A 25828-nucleotide genomic window follows, 5' to 3' on the forward strand; every position below is an offset into this window, starting at 1 on the left:
TTACAAAAGGACAAATACTGCATGATTCCACTTACCTGAGGTACCTAGACCAGTCAAATTCATAGAACAGAAAATAGAATGGTGGTTGTCAAAGATAGGAGGGAATGGGGAGTTAATGTTTTAATGGGTACAGAGTTTCAGTTTCAGAAGATGAAAAAGTTCTGGAGATGGATATTAGTGATAGTTGACAACAATGTAAATGCACTTAATGCCACTATACATTTAAAAATGGTTAAAAATGGTAAATTTTGTTATATATATTTTATCACAAGTCTTAAAAAATGCTGGTAGTAGACACTATTGGTTATCTGGCCAAAATGTATGGTCTCCCTTTATTCTCACTGGCTGAGACCCTATTTCGTTTAGGTATGTAGAACTTACCCTTGTGACTTACATGGGGACCTTTCCCAAGTCCCAGTATAAATTCTGATTGACTTCAACAAATCAGGGTTGTTTTCCTTACACTGTTGGTGAGGTTTTTCTGTTTGTGTTGTTTTATTTTTAGTTAGATGAACAAAAATATGTACTGTAATGTTGTTTATACAAGCAAAGTATTGGGAAACAAAAACTCTAAATGTCCATCGGTAAAAGGAGACTGGTTTCAAAAATCCTGGCACAGGGGCGCCTGGGTGGCTCAGTGGGTTAAGCCGCTGCCTTCGGCTCAGGTCATGATCCCAGCGTCCTGGGATCGAGTCCCGCATCGGGCTCTCTGCTGAGCGGAGAGCCTGCTTTCCTCTCTCTCTCTCTCTGCCTGCCTCTCTGCCTACTTGTGATCTCTCTCTGTCAAATAAATAAGTAAAATCCTTTAAAAAAAAAAAAATCCTGGCACAAATTAGAGGTTTCTTTGTAAAAATAACAACAACAAAAAAAAACTTTGTAAAAATAGTATGTCTCCATTTCTTAATATGAAAAGATGATCATATTGTTGAATTTTCATAAGTGCCCCCAAACAGCAATTTGTAGTACTAAGGAATAAAGGTGGGGAGAGAAAGTTAGAGGGGGAGAGAGACTGAGGAAGAGAAGGAGAGACTTGGTGGTTTTATTAAGGCAAAATATTTTTTAAGGGTTTGTTCTCTTGGTCAGTGAGATGGGAAAGGAGGTAAACCAGGAGATTTTTGAGAAAGGTGTTCTCACCCTCAAGGAGCGTATGTCAGACGATACTATCCCATTTTCTTTGAATGAATATTGTGCTTGAATGTGGCACCTGAAATTATGCGGCCACCTTACATCCTATGAGGCAGATCAGATCAGCCCTAGGATGAAGTAGTTGCTGAGTACTGTAGAATGGAGAAATGAAAGGAACCTTAAGCCTTAGGATAACATCCTCAAGCTGGTGATTTCATTGGGCACAGAGACTTTCCATGGTCTGGACTTTTTAAATGTGAGGTAATTTATTTCCTTATTTGTTTAAACCAGTTTGAGTTGGAATTCTGTCTGTTACTTGCATTCAAAAATATCTTAGCTGATATGAGGCATTTCAGAAAAATAAACTGTTCCAGAGAATTAGCTTTTCCAGTTTGTGCAGGTTATTTTATTTTATTTTTATTTATTTATTTGTTATTTATTTATTTATTTATTTTATTTATTTATTTGACAGACAGAGATTACAAGTAGGCAGAGAGGCAGGCAGAGAGAGAGAGGAGGAAGCAGGCTCCCTGCTGAGCAGAGAGCCCGATGTGGGGCTCCATCCCAGGACCCTGGGATCATGACCTGAGCTGAAGGCAGAGGCTTTAACCCACTGTGCCACCCTGGCGTCCCTGTACAGGTTATTTTAAACTTAAGTCAGGCTTAGGTTAGATGTCACAGTGGTGTCATCTTCCCTTTTACTAATGATGTACGGGGTGCTTTTACTTTTGATGTCATCGTGTTCTAGAACTGTACAGTATGCAGTACAATCAACTGGAAGTGAATACAAAGTGTTTTATGGTACATTTATATTTGGTATTTCCTATTTTCCTTATGTTTATGTGTTTTTCAAAATTCTAAGAATTATATGTAAAAATAAACACTTTACATTTTAACTAAATCCTTTAACTATGAACATCTATTTGAAGAGAATTTTGGAAGACTTGATCTATTAGATGCTTTTGTTTACATGTAACCAAAAAAACCCAATTTAAACTGGCTCTATGTTAAAGGAATTTATTGGCTTATATAACTAAAAAAGCTAAAGGCATGTTGCATTTCATGTAAAGCTTGATCCAGCAGCTTAACTGTATCACTAAGGACTCAGTTTCTATCTGCCTTTTTATTCTTTTCATAATTCCATATATCAGCTTTATTCTAGTGCTAGCTGTTCCCATGGTGTTAAACATGGTGACTAACAGTTTGGGCTGTGTGATTTCTTCACTTGTATCCAGTAAGACGAGTTTTTCCAACTTTCCATTCTCCAACTTTGGAAAGTCATAGGCTTCATTCTGAATTGACCAGTTTAGGTCATAAACCTCTCCCCAAGTCAGTCATTGTAGTTAGTTAACAGGGTAGAAATATGCTTACTGGTTTAAACTACAGATGAGTACCCTTGGAGGTGGGGTCGAAGTCAGTCCCATTCAGATCTATTACATGCTGATGTATGTAGAGGAAAGATGGAGTTGGTGCAGCCTTGGAACGAAGGCTAATGTACAGGGAATAGAAAAGGAGGTAAGCCATCTCCTCTGCCACATACCATTAGATATTATTTCTGTGTTTCTATTTCAATATTACATTGTTTTCCTTTTCTCTTTTTGTCTTATTAGCAAACTGTTTGCAAAAGAAAACTACTTGGCAGCTATTAATGCATACAACTTAGCCATAAGACTAAATAACAAGATTCCACTATTGTATTTGAATCGGGCTGCTTGCCACCTAAAACTAAAAAACTTACACAAGGCTATTGAAGATTCTTCTAAGGTATATATATATCTATTTATTTATATCTGGTGCTTTAAAATTGTTCTCCTCTTGTTTATTGATTTAAATGATGCCTTTAATCTTTTTTTTTATTTATATACTTGAATTGCAAGGATTTTAAGAGTCATCTTGTTAGTTACTTTTTTTTTAACTGAAAAAAAAGATTTTTTTGAATCAACAAGAAACTGATTTTTTTTGGAGACTTTAAGGCAGTGTATTGCCTTGGTGTGTATCAGTTGAAGTTCACAAGGAAATTAGTAAATGCTTGTCAGTTTGTGATTACCCTTTATCTTATTAAAGTTTTGCAGACTTAAAGTTTGAAGGAAGAAAACTTGCTTTTTTCTTATTATCACTATGACCTGCACAGTAGAAGGATAGCTCTACATTAATTTCCCAATTATCAGAATAAACCTAGTATATTCTAATTTTATTATTAATATCATGTCATTATCTTAAACTTCCAGTTTTCTCTCTCTCTCTTTTGTTTCCATGTCAGAGTAATCTGTTTTAGGGGAAAATCATATGCAAAAATCTCTCATGTGGCTCCTTGAGATAGGAGGAAGGAAATAACCATATCCTCCTGCTTTGATCTCATTAAGCTATTAAAAGATCTGACAGTGTTTTTATGATCCAGTTTTCCTTTTACTAGCACCATTCTGTGCACAGATATTTATTGAATGAATGAATGGGATCACCCAATTTGAATGCAAAGACCTCCAATGTTTTTAATCACTCCTGCTAATAAAGATAAAGCTGTAAAGGTTTCAAATGATAAACCAAATCACCACTTTGGAGAAAAGCTATGCATCTGGTATAGGAACAATTGAACAATTCCTTAAGTTCAACACAAATACAAGTATCTGATAAATTTCTGTGCCAGTTAAGTCAAAAATTTTGGTGGGTGAGACTTGATGCTTTTTAAATTTTTTTAAAAGATTTTACTTATTTATTTGACAGATCACAAGTAGGCAGAGAGGCAGGCAGATAGAGAGGAGGAAGCAGGCTCCCCACAGTGCAGAGAACCCGATGCGGGGCTTGATCCCAGGACCCTGAGATCATGACCTGAGCTGAAGGCAGAGGCTTTAACCCACTGAGCCACCCAGGCGCCCCTGATGCTTGTTTTAAAGTTAAGATTTTTATCATGTGTTTGCCCGAGTTTAAATTAATTTAAATTAGATTGTCTTTCCCTTATTTTATTCTGTAAGGCACTAGAGTTATTGACACCACCCGTTGCAGACAATGCTAATGGAAGAATGAAGGCATATATACGACGTGGGACAGCATTCTGTCAACTGGAATTATACATAGAAGGTAAGAAATTGATAGAAATGTTTTAAGTTCCTAGTTATACTCTGAAAAAAATCACTGGAATTATTTAAGATCATAATTTTTTTAGGACTCCACTGTTTTATATTTTTAGCATTTAATATATTATTTGCAGTTTATGTGATAAAAATGATTTCTAAGTATTTAAAAAATTTATTGTTGTAGAAGGCAGTTAAGATAAGATATGAACAAGCTTAGGTGTAGGAAAATGCTACAGTATCCAGACTACTTTTTTATGGAAAGATGTGTAATAAAGGATATAAATGAGTCACTTAAGATATGATGGAAATTTAAAATGAACTACTTTGGTCATACAGACAGACACACAAACTCAGAAACAACTGATCTACCACAGTGTATGATCACTGCTTATGTTTGTGAGACTGTACTAACTTTTGTTTCAGCTTCATGTGTATAGAAGCCATAACATTTATTTTTTATTGTTTTTCATTTTTAATGTATTTAGGTACTTTTTGCTTTTATTCATGTTGCTTCAAAAGCAAAATTTTGTAGTAGTTAGCGTTTTATCTTTAATGCTCTTCTTCCCATGCCTCCTTACCCAGAGGACCAGACAACTTTCCTTTATTCAAGGAAAAAATGTTTTTTTCCTTGAATTTTTAAACTTGATTCTGACATTTTTTAGGAGATTTTTTTAAACAAAGCATCCCAATTAGATTTATGTGCCCCACCCTTTATTTTTAGTCTCTTAACCAGCTTCATGAAGTTAAAAATTATCAGGACAGGAATGAAATAATACAAAGCATTCTTTTTTTTTAAGGTTTTATTTATTTATTTGACAGACAGAGATCACAAGTAGGCAGAGAGCAGGCAGAGAGAGAGGAGGAAGCAGGCTCCCCGCAGAGCAGAAAGCCTGCTGTGGGGCTCGATCCCAGGGTCCTGGGATCATGACCTGAGCCGAAGGCAGAGGCTTTAACCCACTGAGCCACCCAAGTGCCCCAATATAAAGCATTCTTTAGAAATTGTAGCATCAGGGCGCCTGGGTGGCTCAGTGGGTTAAGCTGCTGCCTTCGGCTCGGGTCATGGTTTCGGGGTCCTGGGATCGAGTCCCACTTCTGGCTCTCTGCTCAGCAGGGAGCCTGCTTCCATTTCTCTCTCTCTCTCTGCCTGTCTCTCCATCTACTTGTGATCTCTCTCTATCAAATAAATAAATAAAATCTTTAAAAAAAAAAAAAAGAAAGAAATTGTAGCATCATAGACTTTTGAGCTAAAAGTACTTCATTTTAAAGATGAGAAAATGGAGGCTTGGAGAAGTTAAGTGATTTACCTTAAGTGGCATGGCAAATAAGTAGCACTTAGAACTCAAGTTTTCTTACTCAAAGAAATTTTCCCACTGCTTATGTTGGTAAAAACTTAGACTCATTTATATTTATTTAACAGACAGTCCACAATGCTTTCCTTTTAAATTAAGTTTCCTCAAAGGAATTCTGTATATATGACAACTATAGAAAAAACCACAAACTGTAGTCTATGAATTATATAAAGTATGAATTGAGTCTACCAAAATTATTTTTTTAAATCTAGAATTTCTAGGGGCGCCTGGGTGGCTCAGGGGGTTAGGCCGCTGCCTTCGGCTCGGGTCGTGGTCTCAGGGTCCTGGGATCGAGTCCCAAGTCGGGCTCTCTGCTCAGCAGGGAGCCTGCTTCCCTCTCTCTCTCTCTGCCTGCCTCTCCATCTACTTGTGATTTCTCTCTGTCAAATAAATAAATAAAATCTTTAAAAAATAAATAAATAAAAATAAATCTAGAATTTCTAAATAAGATGCCATTTATTACTTTCTCATTGAGGTAATAAAAATGTCTTTTTTATAGTGAGTTTTATTGAGTCTTTTCATGCTTTAATGAGCTTAAGCTGTCAGTTTATTTGTACTTGAACTTACAATAACTGCTTTTGGGGTGCTTGGATGGCTTAGTCTGAAAAGTGTGCAACTCTTGATCTTGGGATCATGAGTTTGAGCCCCACATTGGGGGTAGAGATTAAATGCATTTAAAAAGCTTAAAAAACAAAAACAAAACAACCCCAAAACTGCTTCTTACTGAATCCTAAATATAATGAGTATAATTATTCCTGAAATCACTGAAAAATTTCTGCAATCTTTTAAGAAATACTATATAGAGACATATTTGTGAAAATGATAATCTGATTTAAAATCTGATACTTGTCCTGAACCATGTTCTTAGAGGTTATTTTTATTAAAAAATATCACCTAGATAACTCAAGGATTTATAAAATATTAATTTTACTGACCATCATTGCAATATAAATATAGGCCTCCAGGATTATGAAGCTGCACTTAAGATTGATCCATCCAATAAAATTGTACAAAATGATGCTGAGAAGATTCGGAAGATAATTCAAGGAACAGAACTAAAATCCTAATGACTGCTGAAGCAACTAGGTATTGTACTAGGTATTGTTTTAAGTTTTTCAAAAATAACTGGAGGCATTAGGAATCTTTGTAAATATTATGGCTGATTGTGCAGAATCACTTTTTTTTTCATTCTCTAGTTCTGTAGATGGCAAAATATTATAAATCTATAGAAAATGAAATGTTTGATTTGAATGGTTTCTGAATGAGTAAATCAAACTAAGAATGATTTAATTCTTTGCTGCTTCAATACATGGATTAATTACATATATATTTTGTTGTTGTTGTTGTTGCTATTACTAAAATCAGCTCACCCCTATAACTAACAAAATATTTCTTGGTGTGATGAGTACTAGGACATTACTGACTCATTTCTGACAAAGTAAAATTTGAAAATAGAAGACTATGTTTATAATTTTTTAAATTAAATGTACTACTTAATTGAATGATTGACCTTAGTATAATCAGTACTGATATTCACCTAGTATTCAAAGCACAAAACTTTTACTTCTCCATCCCACTGTGGGAGGGTAGACCAGTTCAACCTAGCAAAACAACTGTTTGGAAACGCCCCCCGCCTTTTTTTTTTTTTAAGATCTTATTCATTTATTTGAGACAGTGAGAGAGAAAGAGCATGAGCAGCAGGGGGTAAGGGCAAAGGGAGAGGGAGAAGCAGATTCTCTGCTGAGCAGGGAGCCCAACTGGGGACTTGATCCCAGAACTCTGGGATCATGTGAAGGCAGACACTCAACAAACTGAGCCACCCAGGCACCCTGTTTAAGAAGACCTTATTTTTGACTTTAGTTGTATGTAGTGTTTTCCAAAGCATGGATTATATTTCATATTATCTGGTGAAGGTAAGTTTTCTAATGAGATGTTTTCTAGTAGCTTCAAGCATAACAGGAAAAAGAAAAAGACAGCAAATGTTAACATAGAATGTTATGATACTGGCATTGCATTGGATATGATACTGGCATTGCCACAGCAATGAGGCAAGCATTAAGCAAAACCAGTACAGCTTCCCTTTTGTATATAGTAGTTATCACAATTGTCTGATTATATTTAGAGGATTTTTAGAAATATAAAACACAATATTTAGGAATAAGTTTTTATAGTATTTGGTAATCTGATGTCATTCAAATGGACCATAAAACAGCTTCATTCTTCTTTTTTTTTAAACCAATATTTTTTTTTAATTTGTAAGAGTATCCTAGTTCAGCAACCTTGAGACTTACTTTTTTTTTTTCCCAATTTATTTATTTTCAGAAAAATGGTATTCATTATTTTTTCACCACACCCAGTGCTCCATGCAAGCTGTGCCCTCTATAATACCCACCACCTGGTACCCCAACCTCCCACCCCCCTGCCACTTCAAACCCCTCAGACTGTTTTTCAGAGTCCATAGTCTCTCATGGTTCACCTCCCCTTCCAATTTACCCAAAGACTTACTTTTTTTTTTTTTTAAAGATTTTATTTATTTATTTGAGAGAGAGAGAGTATGAGAGAGAGCATGAGCGAGGAGAAGGTCAGAGAGTGAAGCAGACTCCCCATGGAGCTGGGAGCCTGATGTGGGACTCGATCCCGGGACTCCAGGATCACGCCCTGAGCCGAAGGCAGTCGTCCAACCAACTGCGCCATCCAGGCGTCCCAAAGACTTACTTTTATAAAGCAACCTTAGATAAATTACATAGCAGCCTTGTCCAGTTAATAGACCTTCTAATAAGATAGGATTGATTTTTCTTATGGTTTGTTATTTTAAAAAATAAACATTACCAAAATAAAGATGGGTTTCCATGTGTGTTAAATACCAGTTTGATATTCAAAATATGTTAACAAACCTAGTGTTTCTTCAGGCTCTTCCTATTACCATCCTCCACCCACCCACCCCCCAAAAAAGAGTACAGCCAATAGCTACCCTAAGGGCAGAAGATCTATCCTTAGTGGAAAGAAGGGATAGTGTTAACTAGTTATTTATTCATATTTTTGGCCCTATTTTCTAAATAAAGTCTTGGATTATATTTACTCAACAGACAAATTTGTATTCACAAAATACTTGACCTCTTTTGAGCAATCTCCTATTGTTTGCAAGGGACTTTTTGTCTTAAGTTGAAGTAGTGATAGAGTTGAAATATTGCTACAACATTTCTATGTCCTTTATGATGAAAACATACCTCCCAAACAATAATGCTAATTATTACTAAGGCCCATGAATAAAAGATAAGAAAAAAATTCTTATGGTAGTCCCTTAGTTTTTTCATAATGTCAATTATTTGATTGAAATTAATTTCAAGATACCAAGTGGATAATAAGCTAAACGTAGCTGTTACAGAAATGTAAACTGAAGGGATATTTAATCTCCCACTACTGTGTGATTGCCATACATAAATACAGAGTATACCTGGTTTTTTGGTTTTTTTTTTTTTTTTTAAGATTTTATTTATTTATTTGACAGAGAGAGATTACAAGTAGGCAGAGAGGCAGGCAGAGAGAGAGAGGAGGAAGCAGGCTCCCTGCTGAGCAGAGAGCCCGATGCGGGACTCGATCCCAGGACCCTGGGATCATGACCTGAGCCTAAGGCAGCGGTTTAACCCACTGAGCCACCCAGGCGCCCAGAGTATACCTGTTTATTAATAAAGACAACTTTTTGACAAATTTGTCTATGAATAAATATCAAAACTATATCAAAATATTGATTACAAAGAGCATGACTAGTCCATTTTTGCTATGGATGTTTTATAGTAATGGTAAATAATTATTGTTAGATTTAATTTAAAAATAAAATATTTTCTAATATTCTACTTGCCCTTTGACTGATAGTCACTTGAGAGTCAGCTAGATTCACAGAACCTGTTTTTATCTCATTAAAGTACGTAAGCATTTTATGAAGAATGCTCATTTCTTTCCTCCCAGAAAGAGGTTTGTGAATTACATCAAGCAAAAATGGTTTGTCTCAGACCAGGTTTGGTATAATTTTTCTTTTATATATTTTAGCTCTTTACTGACAAGTAAAAATATTACTGCTAATAGATAAATACTGTCTAAGAGCTAAATGGAAAGTAAACACATATGTATGTATGTATAAACATATCCTGTCCTGGTTTCCTAGAGTCAAGGAAAACTAGAGCTGGATAGTAGAGCAGTAAAAACAGATTTCACTTGGGAACTATTGCAGTATATGAAAAGAGACCTCAGTATAGACCTGGGGTCAGTTCCTAATATAGCATGGACAATGGACAAGTGATGATTTATAGTTAAGGGGCAAGTTGGGTTGAAGGCTGGGGTTGTCAGTGGTTGGAAAATTACTAAAAGGAAACATCAAGGGTAGGGAGATTCTGGCTAAACTGAATTATCAGGATTATTGCTGAAAGCAGTCAAGGTTGACTGGGTATCATCTGGGAGATTGTGGGGGATGAAGAATTTGGTCAGATATTGAGAGTGATAAAAACTGATGATGGGGATTCTGGCTAAACCAACTTAGCAGTATTCTTGCTAACAACTGAGCTCTTAAGGACAATGCCCAAGTATCAGGCCCAGCTGTAAGAGTGGCTTAGAGGAACCTGCTTAGAGTTTGGTGAAGGAGAGGCCACTGGTCACTAGCAAGTCAAGTACTTTCCAGTGAGCTTCATCCATGTGGCAAAAAGGGCAAAATATTTTTTTTAAAAGATTGATTGATTTGAGAGAGAGAGAGAGAAAGCGAGTGAGGGGAAGAGCGGGGGGAAGGGGGGTGATAAGTGCTGAGTGCCGAGCCTGACACGGGGCTCTATCTCATGGCCCCAAGATCATGAGCTGAGCTGAAACCAAGAGTTGGATGCTTAAATGACTGAGCCCCCCAGGCATCCTATGGGCAAAGGATTTTTACACATCCTATCTGGGGAAAAGATTAGTAGGTGATCTCTCAAAAGGACTGAGAAAAGTGTATTTCATTATCTTATTGAACTGATCTGGCTCAGTCTCCCTCTCAGACAAAGACCTATCAAGAGCTGACCCATCTCTGAGTATCAGATTCGCATTAACCAAGCTCAGGATACTGAACTAAACAGACTGCCTACTTACTATTAATTCATAAGTAGAAATTGAGTGAGCATGTCTAAGGGGATGATAGGTTATATGAAAATTCACTCTCCTTACAAGCAGATGTATGGTAAATCACATCATAAAAAGCTGCTTAGCAAACATGTTAAAAAAAGAAACAAGTGCAAAATAGAGTCGCTTCTGGCTTCACAGGTGAATTCTATCAAACATGTAAAGAAGAGTTAATACTATTCTTCTCAAACTATTCCAGAAAATAGAAGAGGAAGGAAAGCTTCCAAATTCATCCTATGAGGCCAGCATTACCCTGATACCAAAACCAGATAAAGTCACTACACAAAAGAGAGAGAGAGAGAGAGAGAGAGAGATATCTCTGAAGAACATAGATGCTTAAATCCTCAAAAAAATATCAGTAAACCAAATCCAGCTATACATTAAAAAAAATCATTCTCCCTGATCAAGTGGGATTTATTACTGGGATGTAAAGGTGGTTCAGTGTTCACAAACCAATCAATATGACATGTTATATCAATATGAGAAAGGATAAAAACAATGTGATCATTTTAACAGATACAGAAAAAAACATTTGACAAGGTACAATATTCATTCATGATCAGAAAATAGGTTTAGTGGGAAGAGACATCAATATAATAAAGGCTACCTATAAAAAAAACTCAGAGCTAACATCATCTTCAAAGAGGAAAAACTGAGAGCTTTTCCCATAAGATCAGGAACAAGACGGGATATCTACTCACCATTCAACATAGTACTGGATGTTTTAGCCACAGCAATTAGACAAGAAAAAGAAACAAAAGGCATCCAAATTGGTAAGGAAGAGGTAAAACTTCCACTATATGCAGATGACATGATACTATATATTAAAAACCCTAAAGACTCCACCAAAAAAAAAAAACTAGAACTGATAAATGAATCAGGAGAGTCGCAGTATGCAAAATCAGTGCACAGAAATCTGTTGCATTTCTATAAATTAATAATGTCGTAGCAGAAAGAGAAATTAAGAAAACAATCCCAGGGCACCTGGGTGGCTCAGCTAGTTAAGCAACTGCCTTCGGCTCAGGTCATGATCCTGGAGTCCCAGGATCAAGTCCCACATCAGGCCCTCTGCTCATCAGGGAGCCGGCTTCTCCCTCTGCCCCTCGCCCCTTTCATGCTCTCTCTCTGTCTCTCTCTCTCTCAAATAAATAAAATCTTTAAAAAAAATAAAAAAAAAACAATCCCATTACAATTGCACCAAAAATAATAAAATACCTAGGAATAAACCTAACCGAACAGAGAAAAGACGTGTATTCTGAAAACTATAAAATATTGATGAAATAAATTGAAGATAACACAAACAAGTGGGAAATCTCCCATGGAAGAACAAATTATTAAAATGTCCACTACCCAAAGCAATCTACGAATTTAATGCAATCTCTATAAAAATACCAACAGCATTTTTCACAGAACTAGAACAAACAATCCTAAAATTTGTATGGAACCAAGAAGACCCCAAATAGCCAAAGTATTCTTGAAAAAGAACTGGAGGTATCACAATCCCAGATTTCAAAATTGAAAATAGACATGAACAGACATAACTCCAAAGAAAACATACAAATGGCCAACAGACCCACAAAAAGATGCTCAACATCACTCATCATCAGGGAAATGCAAATCAAAACCACAATGAGATATTACCTTATACCTATCAGAATGGCTGGTGCCAGAGAAACAAGAAATAACAAGTGTTGGTGAGGATGTGGGTAAAAGGGAACCCTCAGGTACTGTTGTGAGAATTCAAACTGGTACAGCCACTGTGGAAAACACTATGGAAGTTACTCAAAAATTAGAAATAGAATTACCATATGACCTAATAAATCCACTACTGAGTATTTACCCAAAGAAAATGAAAACACTAATTTGAGAGCCTTTTGTAACTTTTGGAGAACATGTACTAAATAAAGCCAAGATTTACTAAAACGTGTCTCTTTTTATTCTATTTTGAACACATTTTTATTTAAGAAGTCACTGTTATTCAGGTATCAGTTCAAATGTTTTATTTCTTAAAGTAGTTTTTTAACTAATTCAAATACTTTTATATTTCAAGTTTGGTATTCTAGCCTTAGATTTAAAATGAACTTTTCCTGAGTAATTTTCTCCTAAATATGCAAAGGATTATATTTTCATAGAGTACGTTGAAAATTAGGAAAATCAAGGGTTCTGGTTCTATCAGGTGTAGTGTTTAGAGAGTTATTTTGATAAAATCCAGTAGCTCTGATATGGTTTGAAAATACTTGGTCTCTTGGAGTATAATTGCAGGGAAAAAACTGTGGCTTAGGTAAAAATTCACCATAATTACTCGAATTGGTTTTATACATAATCATCTTAGGTTTTGATAGTGAGGTAGCTGTATAGAGTGTCTTTGGGTCCAACATACATGAAAACACAGGATTGCCAGGATTCACACAAGGAGGAACTTGTTCAGGTTTCACTTCTGTTCCTGAATTTGAAGCTGAAGCACATTTCTTGTCCTAAAATATAAACATATCAAATCATTCTCAATTATAAAATTTTGGGAAAAAATTAAAATTAGCACCAACCCTGTCATACCACTCACAAAATTAACTGAAAATGAATTAAAGACTTAAATGTAAGACCTGAAAGCACAAAGCTCCTAGAAAAGAACACAGGGGGAAAGCTCTGTGATGTTCTTGGCATAAATTTTTTGGATATGACACCAAACGCATAAGCAACAAAAGCAAAATGACAAGTGAGACTGCATCAAACTGAAAAGCTTCTGCACAGCAAAAGAAGTAGTCAGCAGAATGAAGAGACAACCTACATAATGGGAGAAAATATTTGAAAACCATATTTATAAGGGATTAGTATCCAAAATATACAAGGAATTCATACAATGCAGTAACAAAACATAACGTGATTAAAAATGAGTAGAGGATCTGAATAGATATTTTTCCAGACAAGATGACAAATGGCCATCAGGAACATGAGAAGTTGTTCAACATCATTAATGATCAGAGAAAAGCAAATTAAAACCACAATGAGGTACAACCTCATGCCTGTATTAGAATGGCTTGTGTCAAATAACAAGTGTTGGCAAGGATGTGAAGAAAAGGAAACCCCTTGTGCACTGTTTGTGGGAATGCAAACTGGTGCAGTCACTATAGAAAACAGTTTGGAGATTCCTCAAAAAATTATAATTAGTATTACCATATGATCCAGCAATCCCAGTTTGAGGTATATGCCCAAAGGAAGTTAAATCAGTATCTCAAAGGGATATCTGCACCCCCATGTTTGTTGCAGCACTATTCACAATAATAGCAAAGATATGGAAACAATCTATGTGTCCATTAATGGAAGAATGGATAAAGATGTAGTATACTATATTCTCATGTATATATACATACATAAGTATTAATCATCCATAAAAAAGAAGGAAATCCTGCCATTTCAGACAACATGGAGGGTGTTATGCTTAGTGAACTAAGTCAGACAAAGAATATGAGAAACTCACATATATATGAATCTAAAATTTTAAAGTCAAACTCTTTGAAACAGAAGAATGATGATTTCCAGGGGATGGGGGAAATGGAAAGATGTTGGTCAATGAATACAAACTTCCAGTTATAAGAAGAATAAGTTCAAGGGATCTAATGTACAGCATGATAAGTATAGTTATCAATACTTTATTATATACTTGAAAGTTGCTAGAGAGTAGATTTTAAATGTTCTCACCACAAAAATAACTTTAATTATGTGAGGTGATGAATGTGCTAATCTTATTATGGTAATCATTTCACAGTGCATACATACAAGAAATCATGTAACATGATTTCTTGTTACATGATAACAAGAAATGTTGTTCTTAACATGTTCTTCTTAACATGTAACATGTAAAACTTACACACTGTTATATGTCAATTATATCTCAATAAACCTGGAAACAAAACAAAACAAAACAAAAAGGTTAGCATGTCCACTTCACTTTTACAGGAATTCTGTTCTTTGAGGGCAGTGGCTAGTTCTCATAAATGACATAATATCTGTACAAAGTAAACTTATCAAAAGTATGTATAAGAAAGGTTTTAAATCCTGTACTGGAATCGTGAGAATTTATAAAACATTTGTAAATCATAGAGAAGATCTGCAAGAAGTCATAGTTAGAAACGGACATACTGCCAAATTCTAGAATGAGAAGAGAATAAGATAAAAATTCAGGGATTTTAGCATTGTGGGCATAACCATTAAGTAAATAATTACACAACTAGTAATTATAACTGTGGTAAGTGCTATGGAGAAAAAAAATAAGCTATTTATGAAAATTTATAGGGGGTTCTAACCTACTATGGGGGCTAAGAAAGGCCACTCTAGTGAAGTGTCATTGAATCTAAGACTGGAAGGCAGGAAAAGTTAGAAATGGGAATAAAGAAAAACTCAGCATGGCCAAAGTCAAGTAAATTAGGGTGAAAATCTGAGATGAGAATAGAGGGGCAAGGGCCAGATCCTGAAGACTCTTGTTGACTCTTTTAAAAAATTGGATCTTTATGGTAAAAGCGATGGAAAGTTATTAAAGTGTTTTAAGGAAATGCATGCCTTTAAGTAACAAGTTTAACTATGATTACTTTGGCTGCTTTCAGGGTCTTGAATGGATGTAGAAAGAAGCTATAGCAGTCCAAGTAACTGATGACAATGATCTGTAGTTGGGTGGTGGTATAGAGAGGGAAATAAGTAAACAAATTTGAAATATATTTTGGAAGTAGAATTCACAGGGTCTGGTGATTGATTGAAAGTGGGTGGTGATGAATATAGACAGATCAAGGATGAAGACTAGGTTTCTGGACAAACACTTGGGTAGCTGGTAGTGCAATTTACTACAATTTTTAATATACTAATTAAATATGAATATATAGACACACTACACATATTTTAACACTCCACTCACTGCAATGGACAGATAATCTAAATAGAATATCAATAAGGAAACAGGGCTTTGAATAACACAGTGGACCAAATGGACTTCACAGATATATTAAGAGCATTTCATCCAAAAGCAATAGAGTGTACATTCTTCTTGAGTACACATGAAACATCCTCCAGAACAGATCACATATTGAGTCACAAATCAGGTCTCAACTGGTAATAAAAGACTGGGATCGTTCACTGCATATTTTCAGACCATAGTGCTTTTGAAACTTGAACTTAATCACAAGAGGAAATTTGGAAGAAAACAAATACATGGAGGTTAAAGAGCATCCTACTAAAGAATGAATCAGTCAACCAGGAAATTAAAGAAGAATTTTAAAAATTCATAGAAATAAATGAAAATGAAAAAAAAAAACAGTTCAGGGCGCCTGGGTGGCTCAGTGGGTTAAGCCGCTGCCTTCGGCTCAGGTCATGATCTCAGGGTCCTGGGATCGAGTCCCACATCGGGCTCTCTGCTCAGCAGGGAGCCTGCTTCCTCCTCTCTCTCTCTCTGCCTGCCTCTCTGCCTACTTGTGATCTCTGTCTGTCAAATAAATAAATAAAATCTTAAAAAAAAAAAAACTGTTCAAAACCTTTGGGATGCTGCAACAGCAATGATAAGAGGGAAGCATATAGCAATGCAAACCTTTCTTAAACAAGAGAGGTCTCAAATACACAACCTGACCTTAGACCTAAAGGAGCTGGAGAAAGAACAGCAAATAAAGCCTAAACCCAGCAGGAGAAGAGAATTAATAAAGATTAGAGCAGAAATCACTGAAATAGAAACCAAAAGAACAGTAGAACAGATCGACTTAACTAGGAGCTTGTTCTTTGAAAGACTGATAAACCCCTGGCCAGGCTTATCAAAAAGAAAAGAGAAAGGACCCAAATAAATAAAATCATGAATGAAAGAGGAGAGGTCACAACCAACACTGAAGAAACACAAACAATTATAAGAACATATTAAGAGCAACTATATGCCAACAAATCAGGCAATCTGGTAGAAATGGACACATTCCTAGAGACATATAACCTTCTGAAATTGAAACAGGAAGAAATAGAAAACCTGAGCAGATCCATAAGCAGCAAGGAAATTGAAGCAGTAATCAAGAATCTCCCAACAAACAAGAGTCCAGGGCCTGATGGCTTCCCAGAGGAATTCTATCCAGTATTTAAAGAAGGAGTAATACCTAGTCTTCTGAGACTGTATCAAAAAAATAGAAACGGGAGGAACACTTCCAAACTCATTATATGAGGCCAGCATTGCCTTGATCCCAAAACCAGACAAAGACCTAACCAAAAAGGAGAATTACAGACCAATATCCCTAATGAACATGGACGCCAAAATTTTCACCAAGATCCTAGCCAATAGGATTCAACAATGCATTAAAAGGATTATTCACCACAAACAAGTAGGATTTATTCCTGGGCTGCAAGGGTGGTTCAACATCTGCAAATCAATCAATGCAATATACTATGTTAATAAAAGAACAAGAACCATATGATCCTCTTAATAATGCAGAAAAATATCTGACAAAGTACAGCATCTTTTCTTGATTAAAACTCTTTACAGTGTAGGGATAGAGGGAACATACCTCAATATCATAAAAGTCATATATGAAAAGCCTACAGTAAATATCAATCTCAACACGGAAAAACTGAGAGCTTTTCCCCTAAGGTTAGGAACACAGGAGGAACACTATCATCACTATTGTTCAACCTAGTACTAGAAGTCCTAGCCTCAGCAATCATACAACAAAAATAAATAAAAGGCATCCAAATCAGCAAAGAAGTCAAATTCTCACTCTGCACAGATGACTTGATACTCTATGTGGAAAACCCAAAAGGCTTCGCCTCAAAATTGTTAGCACTCATACAGGAATTCAACAATGTGGCAGGACATAAAATCAATGTACAGAAATTAGTTGGATTTCTATATACTAATGATGGGACAGAAGAAAGAGAAATTAGGGAAGCAATCTCATTTATAATTGCACCAAAAACCATAAGATACCTAGGAATAAACCTAACCAAAGAGGCAAAGGATCTGTACTCAGAAAACTATAGAACACTCATGAAAGAAATTGAGGAAGAAACAAAGAAATGGAAAAAAGTTCCATGCTCATGGATTAGAGGAGCAAATATTGTTAAAATGTCTATGCTACCTAGAACAATCTACACATTCAATGCAACCCCTACCAAAATACCATCAACTATTTTCACAGAGCTGCTGGAATAAATAATTCTAAAATTTGTACGGAACATAAAAGACCCTGAATAGCCAGAGGAATGTTGAAAAAGAAGACCAAAGCTGGTGGCATCACAATTCTGGGCTTCAAGCTCTATTACAAAGCTGTAATCATCAAGACAGTATGGTACTGGCACAAAAACAGACACATAGATCAATGGAACAGAACAGAAAACCCAGAAATGGACCCTCAACTCTATGGTCAACTAATCTTTGACAAAGCAGAAAAGACTATCCAAAGGAAAAAAGACAGTCTCTTCAACAACTGTATTGGGAAAATTGGACAGCCACATGCAGAAGAATGAAACTGGACCATTTTCTTAAAATTTTTTTTTAAAGATTTTATTTATTTGTCAGAGAGAGAGAGGGAGAGAGAGCGAGCACAGGCAGACAGAATGGCAGGCAGAGGCAGAGGAAGAAGCAGGCTCCCTGCCAAGCAAGGAGCCCGATGTGGGACTTGATCCCAGGACGCTGGGATCATGACCCGAGCTGAAGGCAGCTGCTTAACCAACTGAGCCACCCAGGCGTCCCAAAACTGGACCATTTTCTTATACCATACACAAAAGTAGACGCAAAATGGATGAAAGACCTAAATGTGAGACAGGAACCCATCAAAATCCTAGAGGAGAACATAGGCAGTAATCTCTTCGATATCAGCCACAGCAACTTCTTTCAAGATATGTCTCCAAAGGCAAAGGAAACAAAAGCAAAAATGAACTTTTGGGACTTCATCAAAATCAAAAGCTTCTGCACAGCAAAGGAAACAGTCAAGAAAACAAAGAGGCAACCCACGGAATGGGAGAAAATATTTGCAAATGACAGTACAGACAAAAGGTTGATATCCAGGATCTATAAAGAACTCCTCAAACTCAACACACACAAAACAGACAATCATATCAAAAAATGGGCAGAAGATATGAACAAACACTTCTCCAATGAAGACATACAAATGGCTATCAGACACATGAAAAAATGTCCATCATCACTAGCCATCAGGGAGATTCAAATTAAAACCACATTGAGATATCACCTTACACCAGTTACAATGGCCAAAATTAGCAAGACAGGAGACAACATGTGTTGGAGGGGATGTGGAGAAAGGGGAACCCTCTTCCACTGTTGGTGGGAATGCAAGTTGGTGCAGCCTCTTTGGAGAACAGTGTGGAGATTCCTCAAGAAATTAAAAATAGAGCTTCCCTACGACCCTGCAATTGCACTACTCGGTATTTACCCCAAAGATACAGACGTAGTGAAAAGAAGGGCCATCTGTACCCCAATGTTTATAGCAGCAATGGCCACGGTCGCCAAACTGTGGAAAGAACCAAGATGCCCTTCAACGGACGAATGGATAAGGAAGATGTGGTCCATATACACTATGGAGTATTATGCCTCCATCAGAAAGGACGAATACTCAACTTTTGTAGCAACATGGACGGGATTGGAAGAGATTATGCTGAGAGAAGTAAGTCAAGCAGATAGAGTCAATTATCATATGGTTTCACTTATTTGTGGATCATAACAAATAGCATGGAGGACATGGGGAGATAGAGAGGAGAAGGGAGTTGGGGGAGAAGGGGAGGTGAACCATGAGAGACTATGGACTCTGAAAAACAATCTGAGGGTTTTGAAGGGGCGGGGGGTGGGAGGTTGGGGTACCAGGTGGTGGGTATTATACAGGGCACGGATTGCATGGAGCACTGGGTGTGGTGCAAAAATAATGAATACTGTTATGCTGAAAATAAATAAAAAAATAAATTAAAAAAATTTAAACAAAACAAAACAAAATCCTTGAGGAGAACACAGGCAGCAACCTCTGTGACTGCAGCCCCAGCAACCTTTTGCTAGAAATGTTCCAAAGGCAAAGGAAACAAAAGCAAAAATTAACTATTGGGACTTCATCAAGATAAAAAGCTTTTGCACAGCAAAGTAAACAGTCGATAAAACCAAAAGACCATCCATAGAATGGGAGAAGATACCAGCAAATGTCTTACCAGATAAAGGACTAGTATCCAAAATCTACAAACAACAACAACAACAACAAACCCCAAACTTATCAAACTCAACATCCAATGAACAAATAATCCAATTAAGAAATGGGCAGAAGACATGAGCAGACAGTTCTTCAAGAAGACATCCAGGTGGCCAACAGACACATGAAAAGATGCTCCACATCACTTGACATCAGGAAATACAAATCAAAACCACAATGAGATACCACCTCACAGCGGTCAGAATGGCTTAAATTAATGAGTCAGGAAATGACAGTGAGGATATGGAGAAAGGGGAGAAAGGGAAACCCTTTTACACTGTTGGTGGGAATGCAAGCTGGTGCAGCCAGTCTGGAAAACAGTATGGAGGTTCTTCAAAAAGTTAGAATTACAGTAAACCAAATCTAGTCGAAACAAGAGAAATTAACTGATAACCTTTGTTGGGATAATTTGTACCACACAATCAGGAAATGTTAGGGTCTACCATGAATCTTTTTGACTTCCAGGATAATTGTTACATACTTAGAACTAAAATACTCATTCTTTTACTTTATGTCATTGGTTACTGCAGTTTTCTTATTTGGGTTTCACCCTCTTCAAATCTGATATTCTTAAAATGTGGAGTTCAAATTAGTTACAATTAAAAACAAAACAGCCTTATACAAAGAACAATAGAAGGATTATTTTAAGTGCCCTATCAGGTTACACACAGGATCAGCAAATATTATTAAGGATTAAAAGGTTAATTAAAAGTGTAAATGATTCTTCTAAAATTGAAGGTCTTAAAAAATTGGACTGTGAAAGTGCCTTGAAAGTAATAAAAATCTACAAAGAGATCGTATTAGTGGTAAAGACCACTAATGTAATTTTCAGGCTCCTCTGGAATTAGAGAAAGCCAATTTACTGGGGTTTTTCAAACTTCTTTCTTATAAACATGTACATATTTTTAAAAGATAAATAAGAACAAGTCATTGAGATAATAAAAATGCTCTTTCTGGGAGCTGTAATTTTAAAGTTAAATTTTTTTTTCTTTTTTTGATGTTGTGTCACAGGTGATGTTAACTATACCAACACCAAAAGCAAAAAACCCTCCCAAAGTCTAATTTTGAGGCACCTTTTTGTTTCTGCTCAGGCCCATCATTCTCTTTGTTAATGCTTCTTTTTATCTTTTTTTTTTTTGTGTGTGTGCCATATTGGGGGACAGAACCTTGTTTAACCCTCAACCTTAACTTTCTACGTTTCCATAAAAAGTGAATACATGTGCACTGTATTATTCTTTTTTCCCCCTCCTATTCTTTTTGAATAAGGCAGTGTAAGGAAAATGTAAAATTAACAAGGTACGTTTTTCTCATTTAAAGCCATCACCGCAGTTGCACATCATCCCGTCATTTCATACTTCCAGAGGCAACTCTGGCTCAACGCGATGCATTTACGTCTGTGTAGCCCAGTGGTTGTCTAGAAAGGTGTTTCTTGGAGGTGGGGCGAGTGGCGGTGCGTGGCGCCCAAATTTATAGCGAGGAGTACCAGCTGTCAAAAACATTCAGCCCTCTGCCCAAACCCACCCAGTCGTACTCGGTCATTCTCGGTATCTTCTCTACTATTCGGCAAACGCAGTCTTCTCCGGCAGCGGATAGCAAGACGACCAGGGAGCGCGCAGAGGAGAGGCCTTTCTACTACATCCAATTAAAGCCGCAGAGAAAATGAACCGTTCGCGAGATCAATCGGGATCTACTAATCCTCCTAATCCAGGGAGCCGCCCTCCGGGTGAAACCGCGAATCCTTCAGAGTGGTAGTCTCCATAGCAACCGGCCGCGGAGCCGCTTTCGCGCGGGGCCCGGATGTTTTGAGGATCGTAGCCGCCCTGCCTAGCTTCCTGCCGCCGATCCTCGGCCGGCGGCGCTCCTCTTCGGGAGTAGTAGTTCTTCCCTCCTCCGGTGCCCTACATGAGGAGCGGGAGGGACTACGAGTCCCGGCATGCGCTGCGGCGCTCCGCCGGCCGCCGCCTCCCGGCTGCGGACGCCTGCGAGCAGGTTGTTGTTTTTAAGTGAGGCGTCACTGTGCTCGGAGCTGTGACCGCCGCCACCGCGACAGTCAACACAGTCGGGCGGAGGTGGCGCTGCCCGTTCAGGTATGGCCCTGGGCTGGTTGGGACCCTGGGAGAGGAGTCTCGGCCGCCTGTCGGGGCCCTGTCCGCTGTTGAGTTGTGTGGCGGAGGCAGAGGCGGTGTCTTCTCTGAGGCAGAGGCTGCTCTGGCAGGGGCTGCCCAGGCTGGGACTGCCCCGGCTGGGACTGACTCCGGGCGGGAGCTGGTGCAAGGGTGGTCTTGAGCCGGGCGCTGAGGCGTAGGGTCGGGAGATCTCGCACCCTCCGATCCCTGCTTGCGAACCGGAGCGGCGTACTAGGGGACTGGGGAAGCTGATGGCCGGGGGGGACCCTTCTTTCACAAGGCTGGCTTGGGCGCTTCTTGGTCTTGATTGATGAGAATCCATATGGTAAGATGTGATGTGCGTCACCCGGCCGGTTTTTTCAGCCGGCCCCTCTCTTTTGGTGACGTTTGAGCCCCGTGATGCCAGGAATAGGAGGATTAAATATTAAATAATGCAGCTGAGATTGCTGCTTATACGCCAAGCTGATAATGATCAGATCGCCTTCCTTAACCTTTTCCGCCTCACCCGGCCCACTTCTTAATCGATAACTTCTCTGTAGCAGCTGTCCACACAGTTCCTCGTGTGCTCTACATGTTTATATTTTTTTTTGATGAATCCATCTCTGCCATTGGGAGCGGCAATTTTAACGAACTCAGTCAATTATGGTAGTTCGTTGAGTGGGTGAAGTTTGCACCGCTTCACAATTGCTTTATTTAAAAACGAAGGGGAGCTTTCTTGTAGCTAGAAGAGGTAACTACTTGAGTCCTGCGAATTTTAGATTTGCCTCCTCCAATAAGGTTACCTTCATTGCTTGAAGTAATGAAGACACAGTGCTTGAACTGTGTCTGGTAGCGCTTCATATTTTGGGTTTAAGGTTTGAATCTTATTAGGTCCCATATTTTTCAGGGGGATACAATCTATCACACCTTCGACGCTAGTGTCAATGGTTTACTATTCTTTGCTGAGTTCTCATCATAAAGGTGAAGGGATAGGAGAAAGCAAGGGTATTATTTTAATGCGTAATTTTTAACCCTTTAAGCGAAGGATAGGATCCTAATTAAAGAAGTTACTGAATAAAAACCATTCTTAAATAATATTCAGGGGTGTGGGAAATACTTTTGAAGTGAAAACAGGTTAGAAAATGGTATAATTCTGATTTTGTAAATGAAACTGTAGAACCAGAAGTGATCATGTCTACTAAAAATAAGCTCAGAAGATAGTTATAAAAGTGATCAGATGGTGAAACCATAAATGGCTTTTTCTTTATATTTTCTGGTATTTTCCAAATTTTCCAAGGAAAAGAACTCAATTTAAAAAAAAAAAAGGATACAGGTGCAGCAGTTCAATAGGTCCTTTAAACATTGCTTTAAAAAACAAACAACAAAGAACCTACACAGAGACCCTGTTACTGCATCAACAGATTATATAAATAACAATTTAAACCTAAATTATTTGTCTGGAAGGGGCAAGAAATGCATTTGTTGGATTAAAAAGGAAAAAAAAACAGATATAACAATAATTCTTAATATCTGCATGTCTCATTTTAATCTATTTTCATTTTGCATGGTAAAATCATGGAGAAAAGTGCTTAGTCTTTAGTTAAGGCAGTGCAATGTTGATTATTCCTGTAAATCTATCAGGTGACAAAAGATGGGCACATTAATCTGAAAAGATCTAGAGGTAGGAGAATTTTAAATTTAAATTTATTTCCAGTGGAATTAAAGAAGTAAATCAATGATAAAATGTGGACTTTTAAAGCTTGTTTTCATTAAATCATGTTGACTACGATGTTTTATACGGTACTGATATTTTGGATTGTGTTTACTTTTATTTTCTGTTATTGATATGTTGTATATGAATGGGTAAGAAGCATATTATTTAGCCCACATTTTGTTTTCTGTCCTAAGGAAAGGGTCACATTAGTCTTCTGTAGGGATATTCTATGTATTTTTGCAATTATCAGCCCTGAAAAATTGAGGTTAAGCCTCAACTCCCAAGTTTCTATTAAGTCTTAATACAATATCCATTCTAAAGCTTCTTTGTTTTTTAAGCTATAGTATTCATATTTTATTTTCTTTGAAGCTTTGCTTCCTCCTCAAGTTTCAGTTCCTTTTTGCTATTTTGTATCTTTTAATTTTGTATATATTGTCTAATATGTTAGCTCAGTATCTTACTAGATATTTGAGTCCATTTACAGGGCATAAGAAACATAATTGATGAACATGTTTGATTTACTAACTTGTTACACAGTATTATAGTCTCAGTTGTGTAGTTGCATTCTTATCTAAGTTAAAGATTTAAAAAAGCTAGATAAGTATGAACTGCTAAGATCCTAGAGCAGTAGTTTCTGACATGTAAAGAACATGGACAGAGCAGCAAGGCCTGTTAAGCCCAGGGTATTTTAAAACAGAATATGCAGACTCATCTAACAATGCAGAACTACTAGAGGCTGGATTGTTTGCATGTTTATGTGTGGTTAGGTGAGGAAGTTGCCATAATGTATGTAATAACATACATTTTAAAGAACTTCCTTGCTGGCAGTTTTACAGTTTTGACTAGATTAAAACAAATTAGAGATATTAGTGTGTTTCAAAGGTCATGTCCAATATACTGCACCAGATAAATTTGAAAAAAGTTTCTAAATTTGGGTTCTAAGATGAAATTTAGCCCTATAATGTGGGAAGGATTGGAAGTAAGTGGTAAGTTTAGGTATTTTCTTTCTTTCTTTCTTTCTTCTTCTTCTTCTTCTTTTTTTCTTTTTTTTTAAGGACGTCTGATATGTGGAAACTTTGTTTAAGGGCCAGTTGGTTTTTTGAAGTAAGTATTAAAAATGAATAAAGTGAGTCAAAGATTTTCCTCCACTACAGGAAGTCAGAAATCTAATTTTTCTTTAGTATTTGTCCGTAAATCAGTATCCTAAAAACCTTCTGTCTGGTTCATACTACCATCATGATGAAATTACTGTAAAAAGAGCATTGGATTGGGAATCAGGATGTTTAATGATGTTGAGCACATGATTTGTGACTCTGTCTTGTTTCCATGTGTACATTGTACATAATAGCCAGTTGCCATACTTGATGGTGTATTTGTGAAGCTCAAATCAGGTATGAAAATGACATCACTTTGTAAGTGGCAGAGTGATCTGCCCATGCAAAGTATTACTGGCCTACATAAGTAACATTTATATAAAGTATATTGTGCATTTGAAGTGTGATAAGAATGTGATAGGTTTTTTTTTTTTTTTTTTTTGACTGGGAAGTTTGATGGAACAGTGAAATAGTATCTTAATTTGATATTTTGGTAGAGCTTTTGGCTTTTTCTAGGTTGGAGGAAACTTGGCCCCTGTCCTGACTGTGACTTTGCACTCTGCTGCATTAAAGGTCCTGAAACTGCAGTGTGCTTTTAAAAGAGTAGTTTTAATTTTGGTTTCGGGTTTTTTTTTAATTGCACATCTAAAGTCTAAGGAAAATCATCAGTGTAACTTCTGACAGTAGGAGGTGGATGTTTTTAATGTTCTAAATATGTTTTATGTTGTAAAATGTTACTTTAAGTTGACTTCATGACATTGAGCCTACACTGAATATGAAATCCTAGGTCCTCTGAGAGATACTTGCATGTGTAAGCATTGATTTTTCAGAAATAGTTTGGAGCTTAGATATCTTCTTATGGGGAAGTCATCCCTGCCTATACAGCATCTGACCCTTGAGATTAACTTTACCTAAGGTGGACATACAGAACATGCAAGTAAAAAAGTGTTTCAGAAACTTTTCTGAGGACTTTTTGAGAGTAAATGTAAGTGAAAGTGAAAGGCAAAGTAATATAATATGTATCATGCATG

The 25828-nt window shown here is 37.0% G+C and overlaps 3 protein-coding genes across 6 annotated transcripts in view; 2 read left to right on the top strand and 1 right to left on the bottom strand.

Annotated features, from left to right (window-relative positions):
* DNAAF4 (dynein axonemal assembly factor 4) overlaps positions 1-6872 on the top strand; it is a 55907-nt gene extending 49035 nt beyond the window's left edge. For both annotated transcript variants that reach the window (XM_044232028.1, XM_044232029.1), the window contains exons 7-9: positions 2736-2889; positions 4095-4200; positions 6503-6872. In XM_044232028.1, coding sequence (XP_044087963.1) covers positions 2736-2889; positions 4095-4200; positions 6503-6612 — 370 coding nt within the window. In that variant the 3' untranslated portion in view covers positions 6613-6872. The remainder of the gene's footprint in view (positions 1-2735; positions 2890-4094; positions 4201-6502) is intronic.
* A 5795-nt stretch (positions 6873-12667) lies between these two features.
* C13H15orf65 (chromosome 13 C15orf65 homolog) lies at positions 12668-21680 on the bottom strand. 2 transcript variants are annotated; one of them, XM_044232032.1, is made up of 2 exons: positions 21406-21680; positions 12668-13158 (listed from the first exon to the last, which is right to left on the bottom strand). In XM_044232032.1, the coding sequence occupies exons 1-2, from the start codon at positions 21421-21423 to the stop codon at positions 12811-12813; spliced, it is 366 nt and encodes a 121-aa protein (XP_044087967.1). In that variant the 5' UTR covers positions 21424-21680; the 3' UTR covers positions 12668-12810. The 2 variants fall into 2 exon arrangements, with proteins under 2 accessions (XP_044087967.1, XP_044087965.1); XM_044232030.1 differs by lacking the exon at positions 21406-21680 and adding an exon at positions 21185-21207.
* Positions 21681-21856: 176 nt separating this feature from the next.
* Positions 21857-25828, top strand: part of CCPG1 (cell cycle progression 1) — a 39525-nt gene continuing 35553 nt past the window's right edge. For both annotated transcript variants that reach the window (XM_044232026.1, XM_044232027.1), the window contains exon 1: positions 21857-21971. The gene's annotated coding sequence lies outside the window, so the exon portion shown is untranslated. The remainder of the gene's footprint in view (positions 21972-25828) is intronic.

This window comes from Neovison vison, chromosome 13 (genome assembly GCF_020171115.1).
Source record: "Neovison vison isolate M4711 chromosome 13, ASM_NN_V1, whole genome shotgun sequence".
NCBI lineage: Eukaryota > Metazoa > Chordata > Mammalia > Carnivora > Mustelidae > Neogale > Neogale vison.

Coding starts and splice junctions, on each gene's coding strand:
- C13H15orf65 (XM_044232030.1), bottom strand. CDS start 21,205: ATGGCTTTAAATGAGAAAAAC. Junction 13,159..21,184: donor TGGCTTTAAATGAGAAAAAC/GTACCTTGTTAA, acceptor TTTATATTTTAG/GACAAGAAATGTGCTTCAGC.